Genomic DNA, 20,457 nt, shown 5'->3' with positions numbered 1-20,457 from the left:
AAAAAATTAGAAGTTACAATTTTTTTAATTATTTTATATAATTTAATAAATAAATATATTTATTATTTAAATATAATATTATATTAATAAAGGATAAAATTGTCTATTATAAAACGTTAATTCATTTGATAAGTATTTCAAACATTGGAATTCAATTTAATTCTATAATTTTATTGTTTTATTTCAAACACTAAAATTTAATTCAATTTTGACTAAAATTTAATTTTTTTTTTTTTAGAATTCAATTCAATTTTATACCATTAAAAATAAACTGTTTTTACACCCAAATCAAAGAACAAAGTGATAGTGAAATAATAAGGTTTCTTATACTCTCGTAACTATAAATACAAAACTTTGAAGACAAAAGATTAAGAAGTGTTACCAAAAAAAAGTAATTATATTATTCTAAATTCTCAGTTCTATATTTTCTTTTTAAATCATTTGCTTGGCTTTTCATTTTAACTTCTGTTTTTTATGTTTTTTCTCTTCTCCCCATGATCAAAATACATATTTTCTTTTGAAATCCACTAGTCAGGATGATCACTCTTAACATTTAGATTATTATTGATATCCTGTCCATAATGTGTGTATTTAAGAACTTGCCTAGTTACACGGAATATTCTCTACTTTTTCTCCTCTAATAAAGATTCAAGATGACATTAAAACGCCACTTGAGGTGCGTGGTTCGTGGAAATATTTTCATTCCTAGGAATGTCTTTTTATATTGCAAACCAGACAACAACAAAAATCTCTCCCTAATTTTAAAAAATAAAAAATAAAGCGATAGAAAACAAATTTTTATTATTTTTTACTATTTTTTTCTTTGAAAATTTTTAAAAGCAAGAAAGGACTTAAAGCTAACATTCCCAAGTTCATAATCCTAAGAATGTGAAAATACTGATGAACCACACATCCTATACCATTTCTAAGAGCTCAAACATGGTCCAAGGGTTCTTTCCCAGAGATATTTTCCCAAGATAAATTTTAACCGTGTATTCGTTGACATCTTGCTATTTGGCAACTCATTTGCTAGGGAGATAAATGAAACTTAGGGTAACATTTCAGTGTAATTGTTGATATGCATATACCACATCAAGCAACCTTAGAATTTTGTCAACATCTTCTCCATCTTCCATCGGTAGTTCTCTTAAAAACGCGAGGCTGCTTCTCCGGAAAGGTGTCTGTCCAGTATGGATGCGCAATCAAATAATTCCACTGCCTGAAAATGGTAAGTTAGATTGATATCTCTCGGAATATTACAAACAAGAGAAATTCAAACAATGTGCTAGAAACGATGAAAACATTATCATAACTAAGGTAGGTATAGGATATAGGCAAGGACGTATAAAAATAAAAATTAGAAAAAATTCCACTTCCCTGATTGAAAGATGTTAAAATGACACTACTCTCTCCTCAATTTGTAAAATATACATTCATTTCACTTATAACTTTTAAAAAATCTCATTTTTAATTCATTTTAAATTTTTTGTCTCTAACGTTTTCGTCCTATTTAAGTTCCTAATGTTTCAAAATTGTCTCAATTTTGTCCCGCCGTTAATTCTGTTAATGGATCCCTAACGGCAGGACAACATTGAATCAATTTTGAAATATTAGGGACTTAAATAGAACGATTGAAACGTTAAGGACAACTTTGAAACTTATCCCAAACGTTGGGAACAAAAACTATACTTTATTCAAATTTAAAATGGATTAAAGAATAAGTTTTTTAAAAGTTATAAGAGAAAGGAGTGTACATTTTACAAATAGAGAATAGAAGAGTGTCATTTTAGCATCTCTCAAAGAAGAGGAGTGTAATTTTCTCTAAAAATTATATCTATTGTGTTTGTTTCCCAATAAATTATTTTTTTGGATTTTAAGTTAAAATACAAAACTTACAATAATTATTTTGTTAAATTTGAGATTAAAAACATAATAAATAAATTCAATATAAAAGATAAATAGTGATAATGAACTATGTGATATAACCAGGTAAATACTAAATTGAAACTTAACTTTAAATATAAATGAAATTTTTAATGTTTTTTTTAAATTATTTGAGATAAATATTATCTATCTACTAATATTATTTGCAAGATTTGTTTATTTTAACATTTAAATGGTCTTGTCTTTTTCAAAGTTAGGAATGAGACTCGAACCCGAGTCTTCTAAGTGAGGATGGGAGACTATGTCATTTGAATTATAATTCTTCGGCATTTAAATGGTCTCGTTTGTAGAAACGGTTTGGTCAAAAATGTTTAAACCGCAAATATTGTAACAAATGAACTCCGTAATCGAGTAGAAAATAAAGAATACATGAATAATAATTTAAATAGATATATACAAAAAGGGGAAAAAGTGAAAAACTTAGAAACTATTTTTTAACCAATATATTTTTTTCTTTCAGTTTTCTTTCTCTTCCTATATATCAATTCAAACTCTTAAGTCTTGCTTGTTCATTAGTTAGTTAGCTGATTATTGATAAAAATAAAAAATAATAACAATAATTTCCTAACAAAACTGTTAAGATTGACATTTAATCATATTGAAAATAAAAAGAAAAAATCATAAATTAATTTTTCATCATTTAAAATATACTTTTCATATACATTCTCAAATTTAGGGGTATATATATATATATATATATATATATATATATATATATATATATATATATATATATATATATATATATATATATATATATATATATATATATATATATTCAATTTCAAATAGCAAATATATTATGCTAAAAATAAATTTTATCTACTATATAATTTTGGCTTCAACTACCAAAATTTTCTAAATCTGTCATTGGGTAGGATGGTAGTCAGGATACTAGGATGTAGTTGGGGTTCTGAGCGAGGTTGCGATGATTGCAGGGTGGTGGAAGGTGGTAGCAATGGGCTGAAGTGGGGTTGTAATAGTTGTGACCTTGTGGGACTGAGATTCGAATGGTGGTGGCAGTGGTGGTGGTCGAGTGAGGTGTGTTGATGATGATGGAGGGAAAACAATGGCATGATGGTAATGGTGGTGGTGATTATATGTATAGAAGGATAAAATCTGAAAAAGAAATTGGTAACAATAAGGATAGAATTGAAACTAAATTTAAATAGGGTAAAATATATTATTTGTCTGTTAAGTTTGTCAAAGTTTCAAAAATACCACAAAATTTTATTTTGTTTTAATTTTGTCCCAAACATTTTTTATTTATATCAAATGAATCCCAACTAAATTTTCAGGAAGTTTAAAATCAATTTAGCAATAATGCTTACAACTAGGTGCCAGTTACTTGTGGTCAGGGACAAATTATACTTTACAGTTTACACATTTAAATATTAGTGACAAAATTAAATCAAATTAAATATGAGGACTATTTTTTAAATTTTTGAAAAATATTAAGAATAAAAAATATACTTTATATTAATATATTCGCAGCAAAGAACTCAAGCACTCAATCTAAGAGCCTAAGCATTTTCCATTACACTAAATTGATTCAACTGCTCCTTTTGTCTCTCTCAACATCTCTTATGAAATCAAAGCAATACCATCCCTTTCTGGCTTCTATTGATAAGTGAAGAACTCAGTTGTTTAGTTTGCTTTGAGAATTTTGGGAACGTGTATCTTCTTCCACATACTTTCTATCGGGTATTTTATTGCACTTTCTTATTCTCTGTATCAATATCTTCAAATTGGTTTATCCAAGATTTATGAGCTAGTTAACTCGATTATTTTTATCATAATTCTGAAGACCAAAATTTATTGGTATTTCCATTTAACAAATAAATATTTGGAAGTTTTCAACATTTAAAAATCAAGATCAACCATAAGTTTTACCTCTTCAAATTGTCCACAAAATCTGAGCCCTCGGCGGTAGGTGAGGTGGAGCATATTGAAAGAATTTCTGAATCTGTATAATGCAGAAGCGACAAAGCAGCATAGTACTGACGATGAGTCCTAAAATCATGAGAAGGAGAAGCATCAGCAATCATATACTTACAACAACTAAACCTTGTCGCACTAGAGGGGTTATCAAACAATGTCATTAAAGGAAAGGATTTTCACCAACTAGCATGGCTTTTCACAAAAATTCCAAGTTACCATCTGCAAGGAGCAATTTGAAACTGGTCAGTTGCAGTATCATATGTCTCTATTAACTTCCCATTCCAACTGGTATCTTCATAAGAAGCAGACACTCGTATTCTTCTGACAATTTCATCTGGGCATCTGGTACTTGTATGAAAACTTGCAGGGATGATATTTCCTGAAGTAGTCTCAACCTGAAATGGTGCATAGGAGTCAAGAAGTTAGAATCACATACTTTTGGTTTAGAATGGACATGGAGAAGCATGATTTCCCAGACACAGGTGGAAATCTATGTGAGAGGATCTTTGTGTAAAATTGAGTGGGAATTCACATTTTCTCCAGCTGAGGACATGAAACAAACAGGCACTTCATGTTTTGAGTATACAAGTAACTGTTTCAAAAGAATAGACCACAATCACCACATCATTATAACTAAAAAAAATTACTCGTGTTACTATAAGAAGTATTTATACTATGCTAGTGTGAATAAAAAATTGTCTCGCCCAACAAAAGAGTCCGCGGATCCCATCATTAGTAACAACCTCAGCAGCTGGCCAATGCATTTAAGTAGTTGTACCACTGAAGTTTTAACCAATGTTATCATGCATTTTTAAATTGTCAAGATTGTTTTTATCCAACTGAAGAGAAAAAAAGTATGAATGAGTAGTATCAATCTTTTGAAAATATTAGGCCTCTTTATATTATCTGGAATTTTAAAATCACAAAAAAAAATATTACTATTGATGATTGATGATAACAGTACACATGCATGTATGTAAAGCTGGCGGAGAATAACCAGCTCCATATGCTTTATGCAAATAGTTATATGAAGCTAAATAAGAGGGTTATCAACTTAGCAGTTATCACATATCATTAGTGAAGTAGACGCCAAAAGAAGAATTAAAATCAGGAGTTGACCACAAATCCATTGAACAACGGGTAAGCATTTCCATTGGAATCCCTTCTGGTATTATGTCCAAGAACACAAATAGTCCGAATGTGAAACTTCTCCTCTCTTGCCCATAAAGTCTGAACAATTTTTGTGCACAAAGGAAAGGAATGATCACCGAATTCTGCTTGGGCTTCTGATTCAGTGCTAGCCTTGGCATGCTGTACAAAAAGTTCAATAGACAGCTTCAATTCTTGTGTTTCTGGTGGAAAAGTACATCATAAAAATTCACTAACAAAGGGTGAGGCCCATTCACACCTGCAGAGAAACTTCTTCAAAACCACCAATTATATGCACCTATATTCAAATCATGTTTTCTGACTCAGATAGATGACATGATATAATTCACCATCGAAATTAGAAATCAAGATAAGGAAACATACATCGAACTCGGTGTCCAAGCCATCAACTAGTTGTGATAGCATTTGAGAGAGGCCCATTTCTACAATTTTTGGTGAATCCATATGAGCAACTGATGTCCTGCAGTGTTGAATTAAGATATACCAACATAAATTAAAACCATGGAGAACGAGTATACGTTGAACTTGATATGCAGTGGATTTATCATCTATAAATTAACCAATCCTTACTCCTTACATTCCATTCCTTCGGTTCCGAATAACAAGGCCAACACAAGTTGTTGCTTCATCAGTGCCAACAAACTAGGTTTACAGGAATAGGAGGAAATAAATTCAACAAACAGTAAGTTAAACAACGACGACAACAATAATAAATGTAAAACTCAGCAGCATAAGCAATTGAAAGACAAATTGGCAACCATACTCCTGGATCTACTAACTACCACATTTTTTAGAAACAAAAGAATCAATTTCATTTAAAATGGCACTATATTTCATAGAAATTGAAGAATAAGATATCCTTAGTACAAGAAAGGGATATGCCAAAAAATAAATAAATAGAGCAAAACTCTTCAATCTCGCTGCATATCACAGACAGATATCCCTCTTAACAGACCATGTGTCTTGCACCAAGAAGATGCAAGACGTCTAATCCTTTCCTACAAAATTTGATTGCCCAAAATCCTTACATTAGACATGTGAGTGTTAATACACTAAACAGTGTCAGAAACAGCGCACTCCAATAAATATTTGGCATCCTTTCTTCTTCTAGAGCCAACAAATCTAATCAATGAAAACTTCGGATGAACCAACATTCATTAAATAAATAATACCAAAAAGTGAATTGCATGATAATTAGCCATAGAACAGTGCAAAAACAAATGGGCAGCTAACACTGAGCTAGCATTACACATGACGCACATAGGTTTATCAAGGTCAAGAAGAATCCTTTTCAAAGTGTGAGTTGGGAATTAAAAAAAGAAAAAAGAAAAAACCAGAGGACTCGAGACCAAGATACCAAGATATTTCATTTGAAGAAGACAATGTGATGGGTTCAAGGTTATTAAATCTGTACAACATAAAAGCTCTAGGTTGGATTATTGTGGAGAGAAGATAAATGATAAAGGCATTGAAAGACTGAATAATAGGAGGAATCGCTCGTCAAATGGCCCTCCTAAAGGTTGATATGGGAGCTATTACCTACCTCTAAGGAGAGCAGAGTTTTAAAGGTAGAGTAACCTTAGGAAACGAATTACCAAGCACTAGAATTTTTCACTAGAATGAGTATCTTATGAAGCTGTGTGTGCGTGTGCGTGTGCGTGTGCATGTATGTCACAAAATTGAGAGCAGAGGTTCGTTAAAAAAAAATTCAGCAAGTATTGCTTAGAGATGTACAACTAGTGGACGGGAGAGAGAAGTATTTCAAATACTTAAAACAATGGCTTCAATTTGACAGGTGCAACAAACTGACAAAGAGAGGTGCATTCTTTGGTGCGGATAGAAAAGAATGTGGACATGTATGTATGAAACTCATGATGGGTAAACAGTATCACATACCTCAACAACTGCAGGGTCAACAGTAGCATATTCTCTTTGGAATATATAAACCCATTTTGATCTTTCTAGAGTAGAGTCTTCAGACACTGAGAACTTCCTCTCGGGGATAGCTTTGAAAGAGTTCGAGGCTGATACCAAAATGGGATTTTCCAACAGAGCAAGTAGAATATCCTTTCCCTGTCAATTAGCAAGAATGTCAGACCTTAAGTATACGAATCACATGATTCTAAACTTATATTTTTAAAGCGGCATGACAAACCCCATAATTTACAATCATGCAAGCAAGAATTGATGCAGAGTTGTTTATCTTTTAATTTCTTCCAATATACTTTTGTTTTGGTTATTTCTTATTTTCTGCGAGTGTTGTCCACTTGTAAAGGGTAGCTTTCCAATTTATCAACCATGAATGATATCAATTTTCCTCTATCTCATTTTCTCTCGAATTCTGGTTGAGTGTTTATCAAATCAAGTTCTTGTCTCTTTTATTCCTAGCCTTGCCGTGAGTCCATTGGATCCTTTAGGTTCCCTGAGATTCATTTTTTTTTCTTTAATCTAAGTTTTATATTGCCTGCATCAAGAACTCACAGGATCATGCATCGCTTTCTTTTCTTTTCTTTTTTTTTTTCATTTTTTTCCTGGATGAAAAATAGAGGCATTCATTGAATACATTGCTTGTGAAATAATAACTTGCCTTCTAGTTGTTAGAATATGTTAGCATTACTTATGTATCCTACATTTCAGTTCATAAACACGAATAGAGAAATGGGAAAACAACCAAAAGCCATATATCTCTCCTGAGTCCTGATCCCCACACCTCAATTTTACTTCCTTTGTTTTTTCTTCTGTCCTTTGTGCTAAGATGTTGAAACATTTGCTGATCACATTCTAATAAATGACATATATCCAAAAATAAAAGGAAAATAAAAAATTGTAGTGGCTTTTCAGTTTCTTAGGCAAAAAGGGTAAGTGGAAAAGAGGATGCGAGTGAAATCGTGTACCTGAGATGTTGAAGAATAACGAGGAGAGAATGGAAGCCCATCAACGAAGATCATGATTTGGGTCTTCTCTGATTCTCTCAAATATTCCAGTGATATAGTGGTGGCTGTAGCCTGTAGTCTGTAAGAATCTCAAACAAGAAACTTGGGCACTGTTGAAGCATCACGTTTTGAGTTTTCACTCCCGTCTTCCTTTTGGTAAACCATTTTTTTATTTTTTATTTTTAATTATTTGTTTTAGAGTAAAACATTTTTGTCCGTAACATTTCTCCGTTAAAAATCATCCTATTTAACTCTTTAATGGTTTACAATTGTCTTAATATTGTTCTGTATTAGTAATATGTTAACAGAATTAACAGGATGATAATATTGAGATAATTTTATAAAAAAAAAATTTAAATAAGACGAAAATGTAGAAACAAAAATGATATATTATTTTTAGAAAAATTATCAAATTAAATAAAATGATAGTAAATTTTGTAATACTCTACCACACAAAATCTTACGTTATAGTTGTAAATTAAATGTGGTGAGGTACTACAACCTCTAAAAATAGAAAAGTACATAATATTTGAAAAATAATGATATATCTAAGAACATCAGAAGAATGATGACAGAACAACAACCGCATCGCACTCGCAAACGTCGACTCTATAAAGTTTCAGTACACAGAAACAAAAGAAATATATACAAGAGTTCAAAAGAAATACATAGCAAATACTAGTCACGCCCCAGCGAAGACAAGAACGGCTAGAGAGTATAATACAACATATTTCTCCATAATCAACCTCTAAGAGGAATATACAAGTTTATATTCAAAAGTGGAGAATATAAATATAATAACCACAAAGTACAAAATGTAAAGGAGTCTTCACTTTTCATAGAGAGTTCGGCATGCTCAACGAGGTGCGCCATGTCTTGTATCTGAAAAACAAGATCCGACAACGGGTGAGAACCCGAAGATTTCCAATAGGGTAATAATTCTAAATAGAGACTATGTAAAAAGATATGAATTTGCTAGACAATTTTAAACTCCAATCATTCAAGGTTCAAACCTAGGGTCCTTTCTAAATCTAAACATGGAAATCAGACTAAATCTCAACTAAATTAGGAATTTTAAATTCTCAACTCTGTTCAGTAAAAGTCATCAGTCATAACCAGTCATCCTTTCTCTCTATGTCACAACTGTCCAAATTAAGTAATTCTATATCAAAATTCAATCCCAATGGTATCGATTTATTCTTAATGTTAGTCTCAATTCAGAGCAAGTGGGACAAGTCACAACTCTTGCATCTACTCAGGGAGTTCAATCTCAACTCGGAGTCAATGGGGCGAACCACAACCCTTGCATTTACCCAAGGAGCTAAAATATCAACCTGGAGCAAGTGGGACAAAACCACAACCCTTGCGTGTACCCAGGCAACTCAATTATCAATCAAACTCATTTTCATAATCAATTATAATCAATACATCGCATCAATAACAACCCTTAGCATCATCACCGCCAGTATAAAGGATCTATCAGTTGTTCAAACACATACAAAAAATACAAAAAATACATAAATAGAGAGAACTATGGTGTAAGGTAAGGATCCCCTTCTTTGTTTTTCCTAGTATTGTAAAATTGCCTCTAGCGAGATAGTGGGAGGTTATGATCCCCTCCTTTGTTCCTCCTGGACATATGAGAACGTACCTCCTGGATAGACGCAAGGGTTGTGATTCGTCCCACTTGCTTCAGGTTGGTTAGTTGAGATTCTCTAGATAGATGCAAATGTGCGGTTTGCCTCATTTGCTCCGAGATGAGATGATTTAAGCTCCATCGGTAAAGGCAAGGGTGTTGTTCGCCCAACTTGCTCCAGGTTGAAGTGATTTTGAGCTTCTTGGGTAGATGCAGTGGTCGCCCCACTTGCTCTAGGATGGTATTTATGATTGATCTTAGTCTCCATGGACAAATACAGTGACTCGCCCCACAGGTTCCAAGTTGAGATTTGAGATTCCTTTGATCCAGTCGTGCGATGGATGATTGATTATTTATATATATCATATGCTTTGAGCTTTGCATCACTGGGCCTGTACAGGGTTCGCTACTGGACATGTCGGATTTGGCTGGATAACTGATAGATGATATCATTGGACATAGACAGACATGTATCATATGTATTTGTAGCATTTGTTTGAATATGCATTACTTTGGTTTGCCTAATTGCTTATATATGTCTATATGCTACATGATTTACATGTTGTATCTATTTCTTTAATTGTGCATTACTTGTATGCTTTGTATGTCTTTGCAACTGAGAGATCGCTCATGCTGGCAGAGGTGATACTAAGGGTAGTTTCATCAGTGATTAGGAGGTTTGGGTCGATAGAAGGTGAAGAGTTAGACTAGAAATAGAATCCCTTAGATAGAGTACCACATTTTTGGTTTAGTATGATCTTTAAGTTAAATATGAGTATCGGAGTTCTAGGAATACCTCTGGCTTTCTCGAGGCCTTATATGTTATCTCTATGGGGTACCTCTACCATGCTAAGAACTCTCGATTCTCATTCCATACGTGTTTGTTGTTTTTCATATGTAGGACATGTCGCGCCTCGTTGAGTGTGCTGGATTTGCTTTCTTGGAAGCAAAGATTTATCTTTTGGGCTTTTTATATTATGTATTTAGTTATATATGTGTACTTTCTCCGATTTTATATAAAAAATATTTTGTCCCTCTTAGAGGTTGAGTTTGGAGAATTAGGATTTGTATTCTGTCTTTTGGGTATGGTTGGGTTATATATATATATATATATATATATATATATATATATATATATATATATATATATATATATATATATATATATATATAGCCGGCCTTTTCTTAGCAGGTCGAGTCTGGAGCTTGCTATTTGTATCTTTGGCACTCTATATCATATATATCTTATACTTTTATACGTTGTTATCTGTTTCTTCTATGCTTTACGCTTTTCGAGTATGACGTTCTTGTCTGGTCTTGGTTTCACATGACTTTTTTCTTCAAGAGTCCTAGTTAAACTATTCTTCACATATATCTATGTATGTATTTTATTTTTGGAGGTCATAGCGCTTCACCACCTTTGATTTACATCCTAGGCATAAAACTCTGTGTGGTAAGGTGTTACAAGTGACGCAGCGAAAGTGGGTTGGACTCTCAATATGGTAAAAAAAAGTATATAGCCTTTAAGTTCCAAGATTCGAATATAGATATTGAGATGAAACTAGAAAGATCCATGTGATTGAACCTAAAATTGAATTTGAAACCTCTGTTATAATCCGTGGACCTCGCCGAATGTGATTTGGAGAAGTTACTCTTTAAACAATGGAATTTATGATTCTTGAATATGAAATTAAAAGCATTGCATTGATACCTCGATGGTTGGAACCTGATGATGACAAGTACGTGGTGACTTGATAGCCTTAGGACTGTTATGATGTGAAAGAAATATGGTTTAGGATGTGTTGTTAGTATATGTGAACGTAATTGATTTGAATTTACAGTTTGCTGCATCCAAAGGTCAGTAGAGAATTGAGGAATTAGGAGTTGAGGTAAAGAAGCACTATTCCCACCTATTTCCTTTTAGTGATTGAAATTTTGAAGGCAAAATTTTTATTAAGGTGGGTAGAATATAAAACTCAGGTAAATGATTAATAAATGAATTAAATAATAGCAAAAATGGTATGAATTTAATATTTATAATTTAGGAAATGCTGTTGAGAATTTAATTTAGAAAATAAAATTGAGAGAAAAATATAGTCAATCACAGAAAAACGCTTACCAGCATTAAAATTGCCTATATCAGTTTAAATCTATCCAGTACTGCGAGGGATTTTTTTTAATAAATAAAATAAATGTGATAATTACCAAAATTTTTATATATATATCTTTACACTGTAAACGAGATACATGAAATGCTCATCTCGTTTACAGTGTAAACGAGATAGATAGAAAACAAAGTGGCAGCAGCTATAAAAGGATGTGTAACCCTTGGTATTCTCCACAAACATTTTTCATCCTTTTCCTGCATGGTTTTTCTCACAAAAACAAAGCATTAATGTCCAGTAGTAGTCCATACATAGTTGTACTTATTTATCCTAACTGTCGTATGAGAAATGGCAACAATAGGGTGACATTTGAGTGTGAGAATCCGATATTGTTTCGCACTCAGCGTGTGAATACGTTGTCGGATTTGAAGAGTTTGATATTGAGCAAGTTTGGTGGTACAGAAGTGAGGGAGATCGGAAGGGTGGCGTATAGGTTGCTGGCACCCATGGGTAACGAAATCTTTCGGTTTTGGCTATTCCGACTTCAAGGGGACGAGCATGTGTGACTGATGTTCGACATCCATGGGAGGATCATGGTGGAGTAGGTAATGGAGATTTCCGTTACGGTGGGACATAGTGGTGGTGGTGGTTCCGTACACTCGACCTTTGTACAAGACGATTGACCTCTCACACTATCGCCCATTCATGTCGTCATTCCAGTGGATGAGGTAGAGGAGGGTGAGGAGGAGTTGGACAAGGATTACGTGGTGGATAGTACGGACAGTGATTCGTCCGATGGTGGGGATGAGGATGAGTTTGTTCCAGAGACACCTGCCCAGACTGTGGCACGCCATGTTCTGCAGCCACCTTACCCGATTCCGATACTATCGACAGTGCCAAGTCACTATCACAGTCTGAATCTGGACGCCATACATGAGAGGACTCCGTTTTCTGACACGGGTGAAGAGAATTACAACCTAGACAGCGGTGTAGAGTTTCGGGTCAGCCACAGGTTCAAAAGCCGAGAGGCAGTGCTTCAGGGTGTGAAGAACTACAGTATTTGCAGGAGTGTAGAGTACCGGGTGATCGAATCGGACCGGTGAAGTACCATGTGCAGTGTCGTCAAGCTGAGAGTGGGTGTCAATGGAGCCTCTGATGCGTTCGCATATTTGCTATATAAGCTTGTTGGTTTAGTTAGTTTTAGCTTAGTTTCATTCACTTTTTTTGAAATAAACAAGCAATTTTGTGAACTTTTCCTCCATGCATTCATGAACCAAGAACTAAGTGAAATCTGGCATAATCTATGCAAATGATTTAAGAAGCTTACATGCAAGTTGATGTGAATGATTCCCTTGAAAATGAATGCATAAGATGGCAAAACTTTGAGGAAAATTATTTGGTTTATGTTAGGTGATGAAGCAAGAAGACAATGGAGCAAGGAAATCTTGGAGAAAGGAGGAACAACAAGTTAGCAACTTGGAAACCAAGTTGGCAATGCCCATTTAGGTGCAGCCAGGAAGAGCAGCACGTTGGCAACTTGGAAACCAAGTTGGCAACGTGCTAGTGTGTATCCAGCAGAGTTGGCAGCTTAACCTTATCTTCTTCAAGGATGCATAACTTGAACCACAGAGATCCAATTGACATGCTTTCATTTGTGTTAGAAAGCTGACATCTAGAGCTTTCCAACGATATACAATAGTTCATAATTTATCATGAAATTGAAGCTCAAATTAGAGTCATCTTTAAGCCCCAAAAATAAGGAAATGAAGTTGAGAGTGGAGGCATGCACGTTGTCACTGGCGTGTCCAGCAACAACGTGGGCAGCAACGCCCAACAAGCCAAGTTTCCAAGAATGGGCGTTGTCACTGGCGTGTCTAGCAACAACATGGGCAACAACGCCAGGAAGCTACCAGAGAAGAAGGATTGCACGTTGTTGCTAGCGTGTTTGATAGTAACGTGGGCAACAACGCCCATGTAAAATTGGTAGCCTGACCTTACCCTCTTCAATGGAGTACATCTTGAGCTAAAAAAACTCCAAATGAGGTGATTCTAGTGGCATTGGAAATTAGGAATCAAGAGCTTTCCAAACATATATGGCACTACATGGTGGACACTAAATTTGATGGAGGAAACTTGCCCCGAAAGTACATAGAAGAACATGGAATCAACCTGTAGTAAGGCCAGCTGACTTCTTCACCTTCCATGGAGTATATCTTGAGCTTTAGAGCTTCAAATGGTGCACTCTCAACGGAATTGAAAAGTAGAAATCTAGAGCTTTCCAACCATATATCATAGTTTGGGGTTGGCATTCATTTGAAGCTTCAAAATCTTGCTTCATTTAGAGCCTCAGAAACTAAGGGCGTTGTCACGGACGTGTTCACCAAAATCTCCCAGGCAGCCTGACCTTGCCTTCTTCAATAGATCATAACATGAGCTACAGAGATCCAATTTAGGTGCTTCTAGTTGCGTTGGAAAGTTGACATTCAGAGCTTTCCAACCATATATAATAGTCTATAGTGAAGCACAAAATTGAAGCTCAAACCAGAGGCAACTTTGGGCATCAAAACTGAGTTCAAAAAGGCAGAAAGGGCCAAGTGTTTGGCAATGCCCAAGCACCAAGCTCCCAGCCCAGAAAATTCTTGAGCACGTTGTCAACGTGCATAAAGCAGGCGTGTTTGCCAGTAACGCCGACTGGGCCAGGATTGATGAAAACTTACTCTGCTCTCTTTGCTCTCTTCAAAGGGGAATACTTCCTCCATTGGACCAAGAATTCAACAAGGAGACTTCTGAACTTTTTACACTTAGATTTTTATTTTTTTTACTCTTTTTATTTTTTATTTTCTTAGAGACTTTTAGATACTTTTACTCTTACACTTAGATTTTGTAAAAGTTACTTTCAGAAGCAATTTGGAATTTCAGTTTTCTAAGAACTTCTTCTTCTTCACTCTTCATTTTCTTCTCTACTTAATTGGAATGTCTACTTTTGCATTTGTTGTTGAATTTAGAGCTATGATTCACTAAACCCCACTTTCATTAGGGGGAGGAGCTCTGTTTATTTGAATGGGTTGACAACTATTCTTTTCCTTCTCAATTCAAGTGGTTCATCCAAGTAGAAACTCTTGTTCTTCACAGATTTAATTACATTCGAGAGAAGGGTTGAATCTACATGAATTATATGGTGAACTTGAGAAAGAATCCATATAATTCAGTTTAGAGTTATCCTTTCATGATTTCTTTGATCAATACACTTTGGGTTGGTATGTGAGATGTAACCTCCCTTAGTTGAGATTCTGGAAGTTGTGTGGCTTTGGGTTTGGTTCTGATTTTGTTGCAAGGAATGGAAGCTATAACAGGACTATGCATCAAGGTCTAAGCAATCAAAGATGGATGGAGCCATAAGGATCCGATCAACCCTTTAGGCAACAACATCATCCTAGATATCATGGACAAAGACCATTTTACAATGCATGCCCAACTGATAGATTTGGTGGACCGCCTTGTAACTACCAACAAGCCCCACCCTGTGCTCAGAGACCATCCTCTCGACATAACTTCGAACCACCACACTCACAAGCTTCTTTTCACCATTCACTACCACATGGTCCTTATCCACCCCAACGCCAATCCAATCACTCCCAAGAACCACCACTCCCCTATACACCATGTTCATATCCATCAAGCCCAGAATCATAGGTTCGCCTCGAAGAATCAGTAAAATAATTTAATGCAACCCTTCATCAACTGGAGCAAGCAATTAATCAATTATCTTCCAGATGTTCAGACACTCAACAGACTCCCATGGCTTCATGTGGGGAATCTAATGAAGAATGTATTGTGAAAAAGACACAAGAAACTCCAGTGGACAGCATAGAGCATAACTTCGTACTGGAACAAGTAGAGGATGCTGTCATTGTAGAAGAAGAAGAGTTGGTTGAAGATTTAGGAGATGCCGAACTGCCACCTGAATCTAGAGTTGTGGAGAATTCTGTCAAGAACGCTACAATTGATACTAAGGAGGATAGTGCACAACCCCCAAAGCAGGTATCTTATGGGGAACTAGACGGAATTACCCAAGACACATGTTTCCTTGATGATGATGATCACAGGTCAAGTCTTCTTAGTAATGAACTTGCATCCGCAAGTGAATTCTTTGAGACAGAAAAATCTTCCCCAAGCGAATATGAAGATGATGCTGAGGTCGACTTCTCTCAACATCCTATTTATGACTCAAGTGATGAGGAAGATATAGAAGACTTTGACCAGCACATGGCTGGAATGAAAAAGGTTTGCAAGGAAGTGGAGGGATTCACTGAAGACCACGAGGGAGTAGAGCTTGTAGAACCACTGAAAACACTGACCCCAAGGCCACTACCACCCAACACAAACCTCAAGTGGGTAAAATCCTTGACTTTCATCTTTAATTTCCCACTTGAATATGGTTTGATTGAAACAGATAGCCAGCTTAGAGCTCTTTGCGACTTTAAGAGAAAAAGGGAAATGACTCGCACTCAGCGCTGGTATACAAGATTCAATGAGGTTTTGCACTTCAATTTGAGGTGCAGGAATTGGTGTCAAGCTTAATTTAAAGGATCTCGGAAGCTGTTTGGTCACTGCAGTGAGAATTCGGATTACTCATCACCCGACTGGAACGATGTAGATCAAGACAAAGACGGGTGTAGAAGAAAAGTTTGGGATACTGGAGTCTATTCTGACATTCAACACTCCGGGAGCCTGCAAGCCTGTGTGAACTCACCTAAGGACTTTACGTACCTTGTTTGGGACCCCGGAGGATGCTGGCATTCCAAACACTGGTGGAGATTTTTAGACAAATTCAAGCATAAGCCACCATAACAGGAAGCTCATCTAATGTCCAACTTAAGGACTTTAACTAAAAGTGCTAGGTGGGAGACAACCCACCATGGTATGATCGCTCCTGTTTCCATTTTATTTTGTTTTGTTTATTTTATATTGTTTATTTCTATTGAACCTGGATGTTATTCATAACATTTGCATTTAGCACTGCATACTGCATAATTACATACATGTATATCCAATAAAAAAAAGAAGGCGTGTGACGCGACCGTATCGATCATGCGATCGCGTCAGTTGCGACAAAACACCTTCCACGCAGTTGCGTGACCTGGAAATCGGCGTAAAGATCCAATGCCCAGAAAGTTGGGTTGGAATCGTGTGGCCATTGTGCGTTTTGCACAAAATGCCCACGCGATCGCATGCCCCATGCGATCGCGTCACTTGCACAACAGCAATCTCACGCGACAGCGTGAGCAACGCAATTGCGTCGCATAGATTATACAAAATCCCAAAAGGAGGCAGAGAGTTGCGCTAAAACGACGCTGGATTCATGCGTTTAGCACAATTTCCAGTGACGCGATCGCATGCCCCAAGCGATCGCGTCATTCACTCTTTTAGCTATTCCATGCGATCGCGCCACTCACGCGATCGCGTCAACCCCATTTCACTCCAGCCACACGACCGCGTGCCCACGCGATCGCGTGGATTCAAATTTATAACACCCCTAGTCACGCGAACCCTACCATTCGCGCCCCCCCAAACCCCTCTCCTCCCTCTCTTCTTCTCCGATCACACCACCACCACCCAGCCACCATCACCGAACGGCCGCTACCCCGCCGACCACCCAGACCCCGCCGCCACCCACCCCCTTCCTTTCCCCCCTCTTTCTTCTTCTTCCTCCTTCTTCCATACTCCACCGCCACTGCCCCCAAACAGCAGCCACCGCCGCCGCGCCACCCTCCTCCGCCGCGCCAGACGCTACCACCACTATCCCCCAGTCACCTCTCTACCCCACTCTCTGTAATTCGCCTACCAGGTTCCGCAGAACGCCACCCTTCTATCATTATTAATTAATTCCATATTTTTCTGTTTATGTTTATCATTAGGCTAGTTAGATATGCATGTTGTAGTGGATTCTAGGTTGTTAGGTAGCCTAGGATGTGGTTAGTGGATTTACGCCTGATAATTGCACTGTTCGTGTTTCTTGCTTTATGATTTTCGCAATTCTAATATTTCTGTGATGTTGCTATTGTTCATATGCTGTACTTTCTTGTTTCATGCTGCTTTTTACATTGCCTTTTCATGTTCATACTCCTTATATGTGATTGCAGCTATGTTTTAATTTTCATTCATATGAACTGTTTTGTTGCTGTTTATTTTCTGGGACAATCCAATTTTAGCCGAAATACTGCCCAAATTTCTGTCAAATGTTTCCATTTTTGTCTTGGTTTTGGCATTTTCAACTGTGCTTTCCTTAGATTCCCCCAAACCAATTCATGAATGCCAGGGCACGCATTCTTATTCTCTTTGATCTCCTGGTTCATAAATTGCATTTTTGATGTTTGATTCCAATTTTTGCTATTTCTATATCTATCTGAATCAACATCAACCTGTTTTCCTTGTTTGGTTATGAGTTACCTGTAGCTTCTAACTATGAATGCTTGTTACTTAGAAACTTATCCTTATGCCACTTACCTTAACCCATTTTTCACTAACTCACTAATTTTAACTTCCTAAACTCTTTTTCAATCCTAACCAAACTCCCCTTTTAAAATATCTCTTCTGGTTTTTCACTTTCTTTTAACCTTCTAACCATGGCATACTGATAATTTTTCGTAATTAACATGCCTTCTATTACATTTTGGATTGTCAATTCTTCCTTTCGAACTTTTAACTCCTATACAATCCTTAATGCACATTTACTTAACTCATTTTCCTCATTCTATTTCTCCTTTGCCACTTTGTGTTTCTTTTGACTATTTGCTTATTTGTTTTCCTGTTTCTATTATATCCTGATTTTCTGTTTTTTAGGATGTCTGCCTCCCAGAGAAAGGGAAAAGCAAAGGCAACTACTGGCAAACGTAAAAGAGGAGAATCTTCTATGTCTATCATAGATCTCATGCATGATGCCTCCTGGCGGGAAAAACACTTTACCGCACAGGAGAAGGCTGATCAGCTACTCCTTGCTACTGATCCCATAAAGTTTGCAAACCGATACTGCGAGTTGAAATATCTGGCGTTTGCAACCTCCAGGAACCTGTACTTAGAGCGGACTCTAAAAATCCCAAAAGAACTCCAGCAATACACCTCTGATCAGATCAAAGACAGAGGCTGGTTCTTCCTGGAGAGAAAACTTACAGAGGTCAATGCATCTTGGGTAAGGGAATTTTACTGCAATTACTTCATCACTTTCCTAGATGCAGTGATTCTAAGAGGGAAGCAAATTTTGGTCACTGAAGAGGCCATTGAGGACATTTTGCAGCTTTCGCATAAATCCGATCAGCCTAATGGGTACAAAAAGGCTGAGGAGGACATGTGTTTCATGAAGTTTGATTAGGATGCTGTCAAGGCAATGATAGCCCTTGACCCGACTGTTCCATGGGAAATGGGTCAGGACACCACCATGCCTAAGGGAATCAAGCGGATTTACTTAAATGATGAGGCTCGGCTATGGCATCAGATCTTGAGCAACTATGTTATGCCGAGTACCCATGAGACAGAGATACCGGCCGCTATGATCACCCTCCTTTGGTATGTAATGGAGGGTAAGGACCTGTACCTGCCACGTTTTATCCGGTCCTACATGGCCAGGGTCCACATCCGAGGCACTCTTCCCTTTCCGTATCTGATTACCCAGCTCGGACGTCGAGCTGACGTACCGTGGAAGGATGCTGATGAGAGGCCACCTGCTGCAGAATGCAGGAAGATTATCCCTCACAGCAGAAACTTTCTACCTTTGGGCTACAGACCTCCATTCCTCTCATCTTTCGGTGATACAACCACACCATCTACTGGTCCTTCTTCCTCCACAGCTACCCCAGCTACCCCTGCTACCACTACTACACCTCCACCCGCCTCAGAGCCCGTTTATCACCTAGTGCACCGCTTGTTTCAGCAGCTAGACAGGATGGAGCGCCGTAACCGGCGCCGGTATCGGCGACGCTATGAGCACCTGAAGCTGTTGATCCAGTCTGGCGGCGACATCCCCTTCGAGCCTGACACACCATTAGGGCCATCTGAGGAGGAGGCGGATGAGCACGAGGAGGAGACCCATCCACAGAGAAAGGCTGCGCAGGCAGGCTCCGAGCAGACTGCACCCCAATAGAAGGACCCACCTCAGATTCAGGCTGCAGACTCTGAGATCCCCATTCAGTCAGCACCTCCTCTGCAGCAGGCAGTTCCTCAAACCACCACCACAGAGACTCCGGCTACCCATCTTTCTGGAGATGACACTCCTTCACACCCGGCTTGAGTGAGCATCGAGGACGATGCTATTATTTAAGTGTGGGGAGGTTGCCATCTCTGGCATATCTTTATTTTGGTGAACCACTACAAACTCTCTCTTATTTTGTTCATTTTCTGTATTTTTGTATATTTTTCTCTTTTTGCTTTTTATTGTACTTTTTGCATTTTGCACTTTGAGCTATATGTATACTATTTTGGATATTTTAGCTTGATTTGCATATTAGTTTACTAGTTATATTTTAAGTGGATTAATTAGTATAGTTTACCCTTTTTAGTATATGATAGTTGACTTGATTGAAAATAAAAAGGAAGTAAGCTAGAGACCTTAATAGAATCAATCCACACACCTTGTATATATAGCATTACATGTTAGTTAGTTAACAACATTTCATCAAGGAGAAACACTAGAACTTTAAAGCCACCTTAAGTTTTACATTGAGAATAATGGGAA

At 36.9% G+C, this 20,457-nt stretch overlaps 1 protein-coding gene across 2 annotated transcripts; it reads right to left on the bottom strand.

The window, feature by feature from the left end:
* Positions 1-776: 776 nt before the first annotated feature.
* Positions 777-8,151, bottom strand: LOC112702971 (protein N-terminal asparagine amidohydrolase). 2 transcript variants are annotated; one of them, XM_025754230.3, is made up of 10 exons: positions 7,950-8,151; positions 6,952-7,128; positions 5,633-5,697; positions 5,419-5,515; positions 5,294-5,332; positions 5,005-5,196; positions 4,418-4,477; positions 4,102-4,280; positions 3,838-3,957; positions 777-1,219 (listed from the first exon to the last, which is right to left on the bottom strand). In XM_025754230.3, the coding sequence occupies exons 1-10, from the start codon at positions 8,001-8,003 to the stop codon at positions 1,114-1,116; spliced, it is 1,089 nt and encodes a 362-aa protein (XP_025610015.1). In that variant the 5' UTR covers positions 8,004-8,151; the 3' UTR covers positions 777-1,113. The 2 variants fall into 2 exon arrangements, with proteins under 2 accessions (XP_025610015.1, XP_025610016.1); XM_025754231.3 differs by lacking the exon at positions 4,418-4,477.
* Positions 8,152-20,457: the final 12,306 nt, after the last annotated feature.

The sequence above is a fragment of the Arachis hypogaea genome, chromosome 7 (genome assembly GCF_003086295.3).
Source record: "Arachis hypogaea cultivar Tifrunner chromosome 7, arahy.Tifrunner.gnm2.J5K5, whole genome shotgun sequence".
In the NCBI taxonomy this organism is placed as follows: Eukaryota; Viridiplantae; Streptophyta; class Magnoliopsida; order Fabales; family Fabaceae; genus Arachis; species Arachis hypogaea.
Note: the sequence above shows the minus strand (reverse complement) of the source record. Positions and strands in the feature narration are given on the sequence as shown.

Coding starts and splice junctions, on each gene's coding strand:
- LOC112702971 (XM_025754230.3), bottom strand. CDS start 8,003: ATGATCTTCGTTGATGGGCTTCCATTCTCTCCTCGTTATTCTTCAACA. Junction 5,698..6,951: donor TTGACCCTGCAGTTGTTGAG/GTATGTGATACT, acceptor CTGTAAACCTAG/TTTGTTGGCACTGATGAAGC. Junction 1,220..3,837: donor TTTGTGGACAATTTGAAGAG/GTAAAACTTATG, acceptor TACCATTTTCAG/GCAGTGGAATTATTTGATTG.